Source organism: Mesoplodon bidens (genome assembly GCF_964165515.1).
Source record: "Mesoplodon bidens genome assembly, chromosome: X".
Classification (NCBI taxonomy): Eukaryota; Metazoa; Chordata; class Mammalia; order Artiodactyla; family Ziphiidae; genus Mesoplodon; species Mesoplodon bidens.
The window spans coordinates 90584457-90594820 of record NC_138163.1 but is presented as its reverse complement, the minus strand read 5'-3'; the positions used below and the strand labels follow the sequence as shown (position 1 = coordinate 90594820).

The 10364-nt window shown below is 41.8% G+C and overlaps 1 protein-coding gene across 1 annotated transcript in view; it reads right to left on the bottom strand.

The window, feature by feature from the left end:
- Positions 1 to 1161: 1161 nt before the first annotated feature.
- LOC308609411 (elongator complex protein 1-like) overlaps positions 1162 to 10364 on the bottom strand; it is a gene marked incomplete at its 5' end in the record, with an annotated part of 18416 nt that continues 9213 nt past the window's right edge. Inside the window, 6 exons of the mRNA XM_081223086.1 lie at positions 1162 to 1955; positions 3132 to 3255; positions 4326 to 4416; positions 4725 to 4821; positions 6938 to 7023; positions 10093 to 10173. Coding sequence (XP_081079212.1) covers positions 1824 to 1955; positions 3132 to 3255; positions 4326 to 4416; positions 4725 to 4821; positions 6938 to 7023; positions 10093 to 10173 — 611 coding nt within the window. The 3' untranslated portion in view covers positions 1162 to 1823. The remainder of the gene's footprint in view (positions 1956 to 3131; positions 3256 to 4325; positions 4417 to 4724; positions 4822 to 6937; positions 7024 to 10092; positions 10174 to 10364) is intronic.

Below are 10364 nucleotides of genomic sequence, written 5' to 3'. Positions count from 1 at the left end.
TCCAAAAATGGGCAGAAGACTTAAATAGGCATTTCTCCAAAGAAGATATACAGACTGCCAACAAACACATGAAAGAATGCTCAACATCATTAATCATTAGAGAAATGCAAATCAAAACTCCAATGAGATATCATCTCACACCAGTCAGAATGGCCATCATCAAGAAATCTAGAAACAATAAATGCTGGAGAAGGTGTGGAGAAAAGGGAACACTCTTGCACTGCTGGTGGGAATGTGAATTGGTACAGCCGCTATGGAGAACACTATGGAGGTTCCTTAAAAAACTACAAATACAACTACCATATGACCCAGCAATCCCAGTACTAGGCATATACCCTGAGAAAACCATAATTCCAAAAGAGACATGTACCAAAATGTTCATTGCAGCTCTATTCACAATAGCCCGGAGATGGAAACAACCTAAGTGTCCACCATCGGATGAACAGATAAAGAAGATGTGGCACATATATACAATGGAATATTACTCAGCCATAAAAAGAAACGAAACTGAGTTATTTGTAATGAGGTGGATAGACCTAGAGTCTGTCATACAGAGTGAAGTAAGTCAGAAAGAGAAAGCCAAATAACGTATGCTAACACATATATATGGAGTTTAAGAAAAAAAAGTGTCATGAATAACCTAGGGGTAAAACAGGAATAAAGACACAGACCTACTGAGAATGGACTTGAGGATATGGGGAGGGGGAAGGGTAAGCTGTGACAAAGCGAAAGAGAGGCATGGACATATATACAGTACCAAACGTAAGGTAGATAGATAGTGGGAAGCAGCCGCATAGCACAGGGAGATCAGCTCGGTGCTTTGTGACCACCTGGAAGGGTGGGATAGGGAGGGTGGGAGGGAGGGAGACGCAAGAGGGAAGGGATGTGGGAACAGATGTATATGTATGACTGATTCACTTTGTAATAAAGAAGAAACTAATAAAAATTGCAATGGAAAAAAAAAACTGCAGGTACCATACCTACATATTTAACAAAAATGAGATCACAGCTATACTGAGATGTATACATAAAACCGGGAAGACAAGAAAATTTAAATAGCGATTATTACTGAGTGACAGAATTACGGAAGAACTTTTTTTCTTCCCATCTTTATTTTCTAATGCTTTCACATATTACATATACACTGAAAAATACATATTTACAATTTGATTTACCATTTAAAAGCTACAGAAGATTCTTACTTATATCTAATCTCAATTCTCTTTCACTTCCACAGTGTTCCTTTGGCTAGCATTTTGATTTGCTACACTGGTACCATCCATGAAGAGAAAGCACTGATGACCTGTGATGGTTAATTTACATGTCAACTTGGCTAGGCTATGGTGTCTAGTTGTTTGGTCAAACACCAGTCTAGATGTTGCTGGGAAGGTATTCTGCAGATGTGATTAACCTTTCTAATCAGCTGACTTTAAGTACAGCAGACTATCCTCCATAATGTGGACAGATCTCATCCAAAGAGTTTATAGAGCCTTAAGAGCAAAAACCACAGCTTCCCAGAGAAAAAGGAATTTTGTCTCAAGACTGTAACATAGAATCTTGTCCAAGTTTCCAGACTGTGGGCCTGTCCCACAGATTTTGGATTCAAGATTGCAACATCAACTCTTCACTGAATTTCCAACCAGCCAGACTACCCTGATTCTGTTTCTCTAGAGACCCTGCCTGATACATAACTGAAATCCCTCCCATCAAAAGCTAACCACTCCCTCATCTCTACCTACCCGCCTCAGTTATCTTTGATTCCATTACAGGACTAAGTGAAAGGGATAAAGGAAACTCCACGGCCTACTACTTTCAATTACATTTTATGGGGCAGAAGGCTGAGATACTACAGCTGTCTTACCATAGGTGTTTAGAGTGGAATTTTCTTCCCTCTGAAGGTCTTCCAGCCATACTGCAAGCACAGTGGAATCTGCATTGCAAAGAAGGTCATTAACCTAGTAGGGAAAAAAGACCTGTCACTGGCCTTTACGTATTTACCTCAAAATCTTTAGGAGAGCTAAATTCCCTGCTCTCACAAGTCAAATAATCCCACACCTGAGTTGATCCCTAGCTGTAAATTACTAACCTATGGAGTTATTAAACAAATCTCTGTCATCATATGTAGAGGACTTCAAAAAATGCATTATGTTTAAATATTTAACCAAATGAAGGCGACATTTTTAGACAATCAGGGAAATTTGAATACAGACGAGGTATTAGGTAATATTAAGGAATTATTACTAATTTTATAAGGTGTGATAATGGAATTGTGCTTATATAAAGAAAAATGTTCTCAACTGTTAGAGAAATGAATACTGAAAATATGATTTTTAAAATTAAAACCCTAGGAAAGTTTTACAAAGTGTGTGTGTGTGGCGGGGGGGCCAGAGAGTGAAGAATAGATGAAAATAATTTTGCAAAATGCTGGTATATATCTGTTGAAAGTAAGTAATAGGTACATGGGAGTTCATTAAACTCTTCTCTCAACTTTTAATATATTTAAATTTTTACACAATTAAAAATTACCATGATTTGTTTCCGCTCCAGCAAAGATCCAAATGGTACACAACCTCCTTAAGGTTTAAATGTTAAAACTGACAAGTAGGGCTTCCCTGGTGGCGCAGTGGTTGAGAGTCCGCCTGCCGATGCAGGGGACACGGGTTCGCGTCCCGGTCTGGGAAGATCCCACATGCCACGGAGCAGCTGGGCCCGTGAGCCATGGCTGCTGAGCCTGTGCGTCCGGAGCCTGTGCGTCCGGAGCCTGTGCTCCGCAAAGGGAGAGGCCACAACAGTGAGAGGCCCGCGTACCGCAAAAAAAAAAAAAAAAAAAAGCTGACAAGTATCTTTATCACTGGAAGAATTATGCTTTTGTCAAAATGAACAATGAAAACTGACATTTTTATTTCCTTTCTGTGTTTTATCTAGGGTGAGGAAGGAATGCTATTTCTTCTCTGCAAAATCTCCTTAAGAAAAACAATTTGGTTTGTAAAAAAAATTCAGTCATAGGAAGCCACTATTTTTATTACTGTCTACTCTGGGGCTTCTATTTACATACCCATATCAAATACAAATCTTCTCTATGGCTGTGGAAAGTCCTCTAAATGTGATGCTAGAACAACTCAGGCACCTACCTTAACCTCATCTTTGAGGAAAGGAAGTGTAAAATGTCCATGGAGAAGTCCATTTTTCGCAAACAACACAACATCCTGCCGATTGGGTTTATCTTGCGTAGATGCAATCAAACTGCCTGAGGGCCTTAAAGCAAACCCAGAGTGTTAGGAGCATCCAAAAGCTCATCCAGATGGCTAAGAACAAGATGAAATTCAGAGAAAATTCTTTCAGCAAAAACAAAAAGCCTCCATCCAAGGAAGTTTTAAATCCCATGTTTCCTGGCAAGCAGTCACCCTAGTGTGGGACTGTATCTGCCCAGAGGACATAGTGCCTTTTTCTGATTTGCACAAGGGCTCTATTTGCCCACAAAGACTCACAGATTTAGACTGCACTTGGGTGACTTTTTAAAAGAACCAATAAATTATTTAAACCATTCCCAGTATAATGTCCTATAAAACCATGAACTATTTCTCCTTCAATTATATGACTTCAGCAACTCAGGTAGGTATTTTTAAAGACTTCTCAATCTACTGAAGACACCTTGATCGCCCCATATTGTTTATATTTGTCTCTAGTTTTAATTCAAATACATTTCTCTCTTTCCTCTGTCATCCAATTGCCACTCAAATACTGGTGGGAAACAGATGTCTAAAACCTAGAGACCTAGGTTTTGCCTGTAACAGATGCTACTGAGGCAGGAAATATTTCTTCTATCTATAATCAGGACAGCCATATATCACAAGCAGGTTGTGACCTGCACAAGGGTACTAGGCCAACAGGTGAATAGGGCCCAAATCCAGCCCACGTGTTCCTCAGCAAACAGGTCCCCTTAGTGTGGGAGTTTGTGCAGAGAAAGGAAGCCCTTTCCTGGTTTTCACCAAAGCTCTGCTGCCCCACAGAAATTCACAGACTGCAACTTTCCTTCTAAGCACCACTTTCTGTTTTACACAGTGGCTTCATGTAGGCCCTGCCTATAACCTACAAAACGTGTGGGCCTTGGAATGATGAGGTCTGTGAAGCTCAGAATCTACTATTCAAACCACATTCAGACTTCACGGAACAAAAAAAGAAAGATACGGGCTTACAGCCAAATGAGAAAAAGTGATTATCTCTTTGTGTTTTATAAACACCCACATTCAATAGGTACCACCACTCCCACCCTAGTACCAAGAAATTCTCTGGGAAGAAGTTACAAGGTTTCTTCTCCCACTCACTTCCAAGCCAGAGCAGGTCCCAGTCCTGCCACAGGCTCACTGGCTGACTGTGAAGCAAACTCCCAGCTCCACACTCTGACCTTTCGAGCCCCTGTGTAGTAGATAGAGGGAGAAAAACAACAACAGCAAAACTTAAAGCATTGTGATAAATGTTGTCAAGTCCGAACTTCCAAACACCTTCCTTATTAATAAAAACTGTCGTGGTTTCACAAAGCCAATTAGATGAATCTTGTTAAAAATTCGTATCCAACAGGTAGGAGGCTGGGCCAAATAGCCTCAAAGAACTCTTCTGATTCTTAGCTCTATATTCATTTAACACCTAAAGCAGCACATCGTTACCTCATGGGTGTAATGAAAGAAAACCCTCAAAGCAAAAGGAAGAAAAATTTATTTCCATACCTGTCTCTGGGCAAACAACACTCATAGCAAAAAACTGTCCATCGCCACGCCAGGTAACTTGTGGTCTATGGTCATCCCAGGGAAAAGCAGACTTGTGCTAAAGAGAGGAAAAACCACAAATGTTACTGGGGGCCTTAAATGGCCCAGAACCAAACAAGCCCCAGGCTACTAAAGTTAAACCTTTTATTTAAGGTTTAAGCTATCTAGAAATCGAGTTTCACAGAATCCTCAGGAACCCTTCCAGAAGGGCCCTTAGACCCAGAAATCGAGAGAAAAGAACTTAACAAAGCAAAACAAAATCTTTCTCTGGGCATTAAAAAGTGGCCTCCAAGCACAGCAACAGGGAAAAAGAGCTACAGATCTAGATATTAAAAATAACGAGCTGAGGAATCTATCAGGTAACTATACAAGGAAATTTATGTTTGTCTAAATTTAAGCCGGTAGAGTTTCATTCACTGGGTAAACTTCGCAACTCTGCACAGAAGAGATAAGAAGATGAGAGGAAGGTGGGCAGGGAAGAGCCAGAGGAGATAAAGCCAGCAGCAGTGATGAAAACATGGACAAGCTCCGCATTCTGCAGCACAGAAAGAAGAAAGGTTTCCAGTGCCACTTGCACCTCCGTCCCGAAAGCCTTGAAGACAGAAGCCAATTCTGTGGGGCTGGGGACAAATGACCACCTGAGCATCCATCATCACATTCCAGTGATAGGCTAAGTCGGAATGGTGCTAGTGCCACAAGCTGCACAGTAGGGAATACACAGCAGCCTAACAAGATTTATTCTCAATGAAATCGCCCTGTGGTATACACAAACTTCCTCTAGTGAAGGGTTAGGAGACAATATGAGTTACACGGAATGTAGCCAGAAATAAAGTAAGGATGGAAAATGTAACGGCAGGCAGTATATGATTCCATCTATCCTAGAAGGTCAGCTCAGGGAAATTTCCACATATAATACAGACAAAACGCTTCCATTTGCTCCGGCCCACATCTGGGGATTATCCTCAATTCCTCTCTCTCTCTCTCTCTTACCCTACATCTATCTATTATCAATAAATCCTGTAGCTCTATCTTCAAAATGTATCCAGAAAGAAGGAAAACATAGTTTCATCCAGGAAGGGAAATCAGAAAAAAAAAAAAGACTAATATATACATATGTAGGAAAAGGATAAAAACATGCATGTGAATGATCAACAGTGAATGCAGGGCAGCAGCTCCTTCTCGGGAGGAAGGGGAAGGGTATCAGGAAGGGATACAGAATGTTTCATTTCTGTCTGTGATGACTTATTTTTTTAAATGAATATTGGTGATCATTATTCTCTATGTGAAAAAAAGAATAACAAAACAACTTGGCAATAGGAAAAAAGGATCTTTCTAGGATGACTCATTCCCTAAGGTCTCTAAACAGCTTCAGTTTTACTAGAGCAGAAGAGATCTGTCCATTAACACCCTCTACCTGTGGAACAGAGCAGGACCCTATGGTCCCCCACCCCACCCCATGTCCTCAGCCTGCCTTTTGTCTGCAGAAAACCTTTAGCCAAACAATAAGTTTAATCAGAGAAGTGAGAAAATGCAGAAACAAAGGAAAACAGTCCAACATGACTACATAATAATAGTTTAGTCATTAAGCACAGTCAAGGACCTTTTTAGTTCCTCCTCAAGGGCTATAGATAATATTCTGAGCCATATCCTTTGAACTGTCTTATAGATACTGAAACCCCCACTGGGTGGAAGAAGTTAACTACATGATGACCAGACTGTGGCCATGACATAAGCTGCCACAAATCCGAGAATTGGCCTCAAAGAAATGGGAACAAACCGACCCTGGAAGTAAAGACTAACTGTACTTAATAATCAAGATGATGCTGGTCAGACCACCACATGACCAATTTCAAGATGACTGTCAGAGCTGCCTGTACTGTTTCTGCATATAGCCCCCTCTCTCGGCCTATAAGAGCTCTTGCCCACTGGTTGTCAGGGAGGGGAGTCGGCCTTTGCACAAAAATCCGCCCCCAACCCTCCCACCCCCCGGTTGCTGGCATCCAGCGGAATAAAGCAAACTTTCCTTTCCACCAACCTTGCCTCTTTATTGGCTTTAGAGCGGCGAGCAGCCGGACCCCACTTTTGGTAACACCTGGACACCTAAGAGCTCCTGGTGTGTAGCAGAACTTCTATTTGTTCCAAAGAAGGTTCTTTATCCATCAGACCAACCTTACCATTTGCAGCTGAAAGGCAGCTTGCCTGCCTTCTGATCCATGGAACCGCGTCTCCTTCCTGCCCCAGCCAACAGTGATGAACTTGCCTAGAGAACAACTGAGTGAGAATATGCACGACAACCAATAAGCTAAATAAAATAAATGCAGTTTCATAGCTATTCTTCATGAAGTTGGGTCCTCTGAGACCTCTCAATATATTGACCAGCAGTCAATATTTTAAAAACTTATGTTCCATATTATATGCTGAAGTGATTTTGAAGACTTTGAAATGCTCTTATTTTGGAAAGAGCTCTACTGCCATCGTATATAAATTCCCTTGATGACAGTCAGCAATCCATCCCCAGTTTACAAGGAGAATGAAACATGAAGAATCTATGCAATACGTCCACAGATAACAAAACATAAAACTCAAGAAGACAAGAGCTGGGAATAAAATTCCGATTGTAAGTGTTCAATCCACTAAATGTATCCAACCTCCCTGCTAGCGTTGGAGGAGACCATGATTATGGAACTCAACCCCTCACAGAGACAGAGACTGAGACCCCCTAGTGACAGAGGCCAAAATTAGAACACAGGGCTTCTGCCTTCCAGGCTGGGCTTCTTTCTAAATTATAATGCTGATCTTACCTAAAATATAAAGTCAGAGTTGCTGAAATAATGCAGCCTTCTGTTGTTGAAGGTAGGACTTGGCATCCACCTATAAGAGGTACTACAGAGATGCCCCTGAAAGCATCAGCCAGATCCAGGACCCAATATTTCCCTCCTATAACTGATGCTGATTCTGACGAAGCAGGGCTGTTTATAATTCCTATAAATTATGGGTCAGCATGACCGTTTCCTGTCTGCTCTGCTTGGGCACATCCAAGTATTGTAGTACCCCAAAGCATACCTTGCTGCTGTATACAAACAGTAGTGCCTATCCTGGTGCAGACCCCTGGGCTTCTATCCGAAAGTTTCCACAGAGAGATAAAGGGTCAAGGAGCAAAGCAAGACAACTTTTCCAGTGGGATCAGATAATAGGTGGTGGAGTTACAGCAGCAATCAGTAAACTACAGCCTGCATCTGCTTTTACAAATAAACTTGTATTGGAACACAGCCATACCCATTTCTTTATGTACTGTCTTTTGAGTGTTTTCATACTACATCAGCAGAGTTGAGTAGCTGCAACACAGACCATATGGCCTGAAAGCGGAAAACAGTTACTGTCCAGTTCTTTACAGAACAAGTTTGTCGACACCCCGGTTAGAAGAAAAATATCTATTCACCACTCCACAGAGTGACTTTTTGTACTGACAAATACATTTCTGAGACCTAAGACCCTGACTTGGACTCCCTCTCCTTTGATTTACTCTATTAGACTTCTTATGGAAAAGTCGGTGGGATGAGCCAGGCCCAGAGCACCTTCCCATGCAAAGATGTGTTGGTTACTACCTCTATGACTATCCTCAAAGCTGGATGCCCCAGAGTCCCACCCTGGGCCCTAGATCCAGCACCATACCTGCTCCTTGAGCAAGCACATCTAATCCCAAGATTGTAAAGATTCCCCACATGCCAGTGACTCCCAGTCCACAGCTCTGGCCTCTCCTGAGCTTCAGCCCCTTCTACTCACCTGCTTTACTTGGTGATCCCATAGCGCCCTTAAACAAATCCAAAAAGGAACTCATCACCCACCCTTTACAGACCAGCACTTCCCCCACCTTCCCTCTCAGATACTGACATCTTTATTTCCACCACCTGAGCTTCTGGCTAGAGTCCTACTAAACTTTCTTCTTCACCTTACATACCCAAAGCCTATTTATTTCACTTTCTAAACTGGTATTTCTCAAACTAGCTAGGGCAGGAGGGGGACCATGCACATATATTCAAAAAAAGTTTCCCGTAATTCCAAAAAATGTACTCCTATCCTCATTGAGAATCAAAATTTTCCTGCATTTTTCCCTTTTCTAGTCCCACACCCACCTTCTTTATCTCTCACCTGGATTCCTGCAGCAACCTCCTACCAGGTAACCCTGTCTCGTCTCTTCCCTCTCCACCAATCAATCAATCTTGCATCATCAGAACGTTTAATGACTGATCTCCTATAACTTAATGTCCAAATTCCCTATCAAACTTAATCAAAATCCCTCCCCTTTATTTCATTCCACATCCATGTCCTGTCACTAGGCAATGCTGAAGTACTCATAGTTGCCTGAATAAGCCATGCTGTGTCAAAGGCTTCTATGAAACATCCCTGCCTTGGAATGAACTAATTCACTTGCTTGGACCACTCCCCCACCCTCAACCCTCATTTACCCAACACCAAATCAGCCAAAACTCAGCTCAAGTCGGCCTCCTCTGGGAAGTCTTCCATCCCCATTACTCCCTTTCTCTCCTTATGCTACCCTAATACCTGCACATCCTGTTATTATTGACTCCTTAAGGGAAAAGATGAATTAGCCACAGCACCAAACACACTGCTGGGTTCATACTGCCTACTCAAACATTATTTCTGAACAAACAAATTATTTTTGAATGAATAAATGAGTAGCGCCTTTCTAAATGATTTCTTACTTAGTAGAACGAGAAGTCATGAGGTTAGACCTCAGCAAAAGTTAAAATACCATCTCGCCCATCCTTGAGAACCTCAATCAGGCCAGCCACCTGGTGCCCTCAAGTTGGCCAGAGCTTCTTATACTCAATAAGCATCTCCCCTTCAATAGTTCCACAGCCTAATGCCCATATCACCTCAGCTAGATCTTAGCAAGAAAACAATATGATGCTTCCCATGAAAATTCAGGTCTAATCAGTAGGAACAAAAATCAGCTCTCTATCCTGCCTCTCTTATCTTCTCCCCAAAATTGTACCTCAGAAATGCTCTCCTTATTCTAGCTAGTACAGTCCTTTTCATTAAACACCCCGGCTAAGCCTGTCCTGGGGTTTGGGCAACAACTACCCAGGTGATTCTAAGCACAGATCCCTATTCCCCAAGTTATTGACCAAGCCAACTCTGAGACTTGGAGAGGTGCCAGAGGTATGCCTTTTAAAATCTGGAATGAACTAAAGGAATTGGGCTATCAGACAGTGAATTAAGTAGGGGTTTAAGTTCCTTGGGCTTATGACGTGCCTACTAGTGTGCAAGACAAGTCACAAAATGTTTCAAACAAAGCTATACTTACTTTCACCAAAATCATCCTGGTGGATTTGCTGTTCCATGATTGGTTCAAACTCCTTTGTCATCATAATTAGGGTCTGTTGACCTTGGGGGAGCAAAAACAAGAATGATTTTGTTCTCATTTAGCAAATCTGCCATTCCGTAAGTATCTATAGCACTGGAAGCTACTGAGCTGGAGTGGAGGAGCTTATAGTCAAAACAGGGAAGACAGAACTTATTCAAAATGTTCTGACTCTCATTTTTATAAAGAACTTTTGACTGGGTACGTCACCTAGT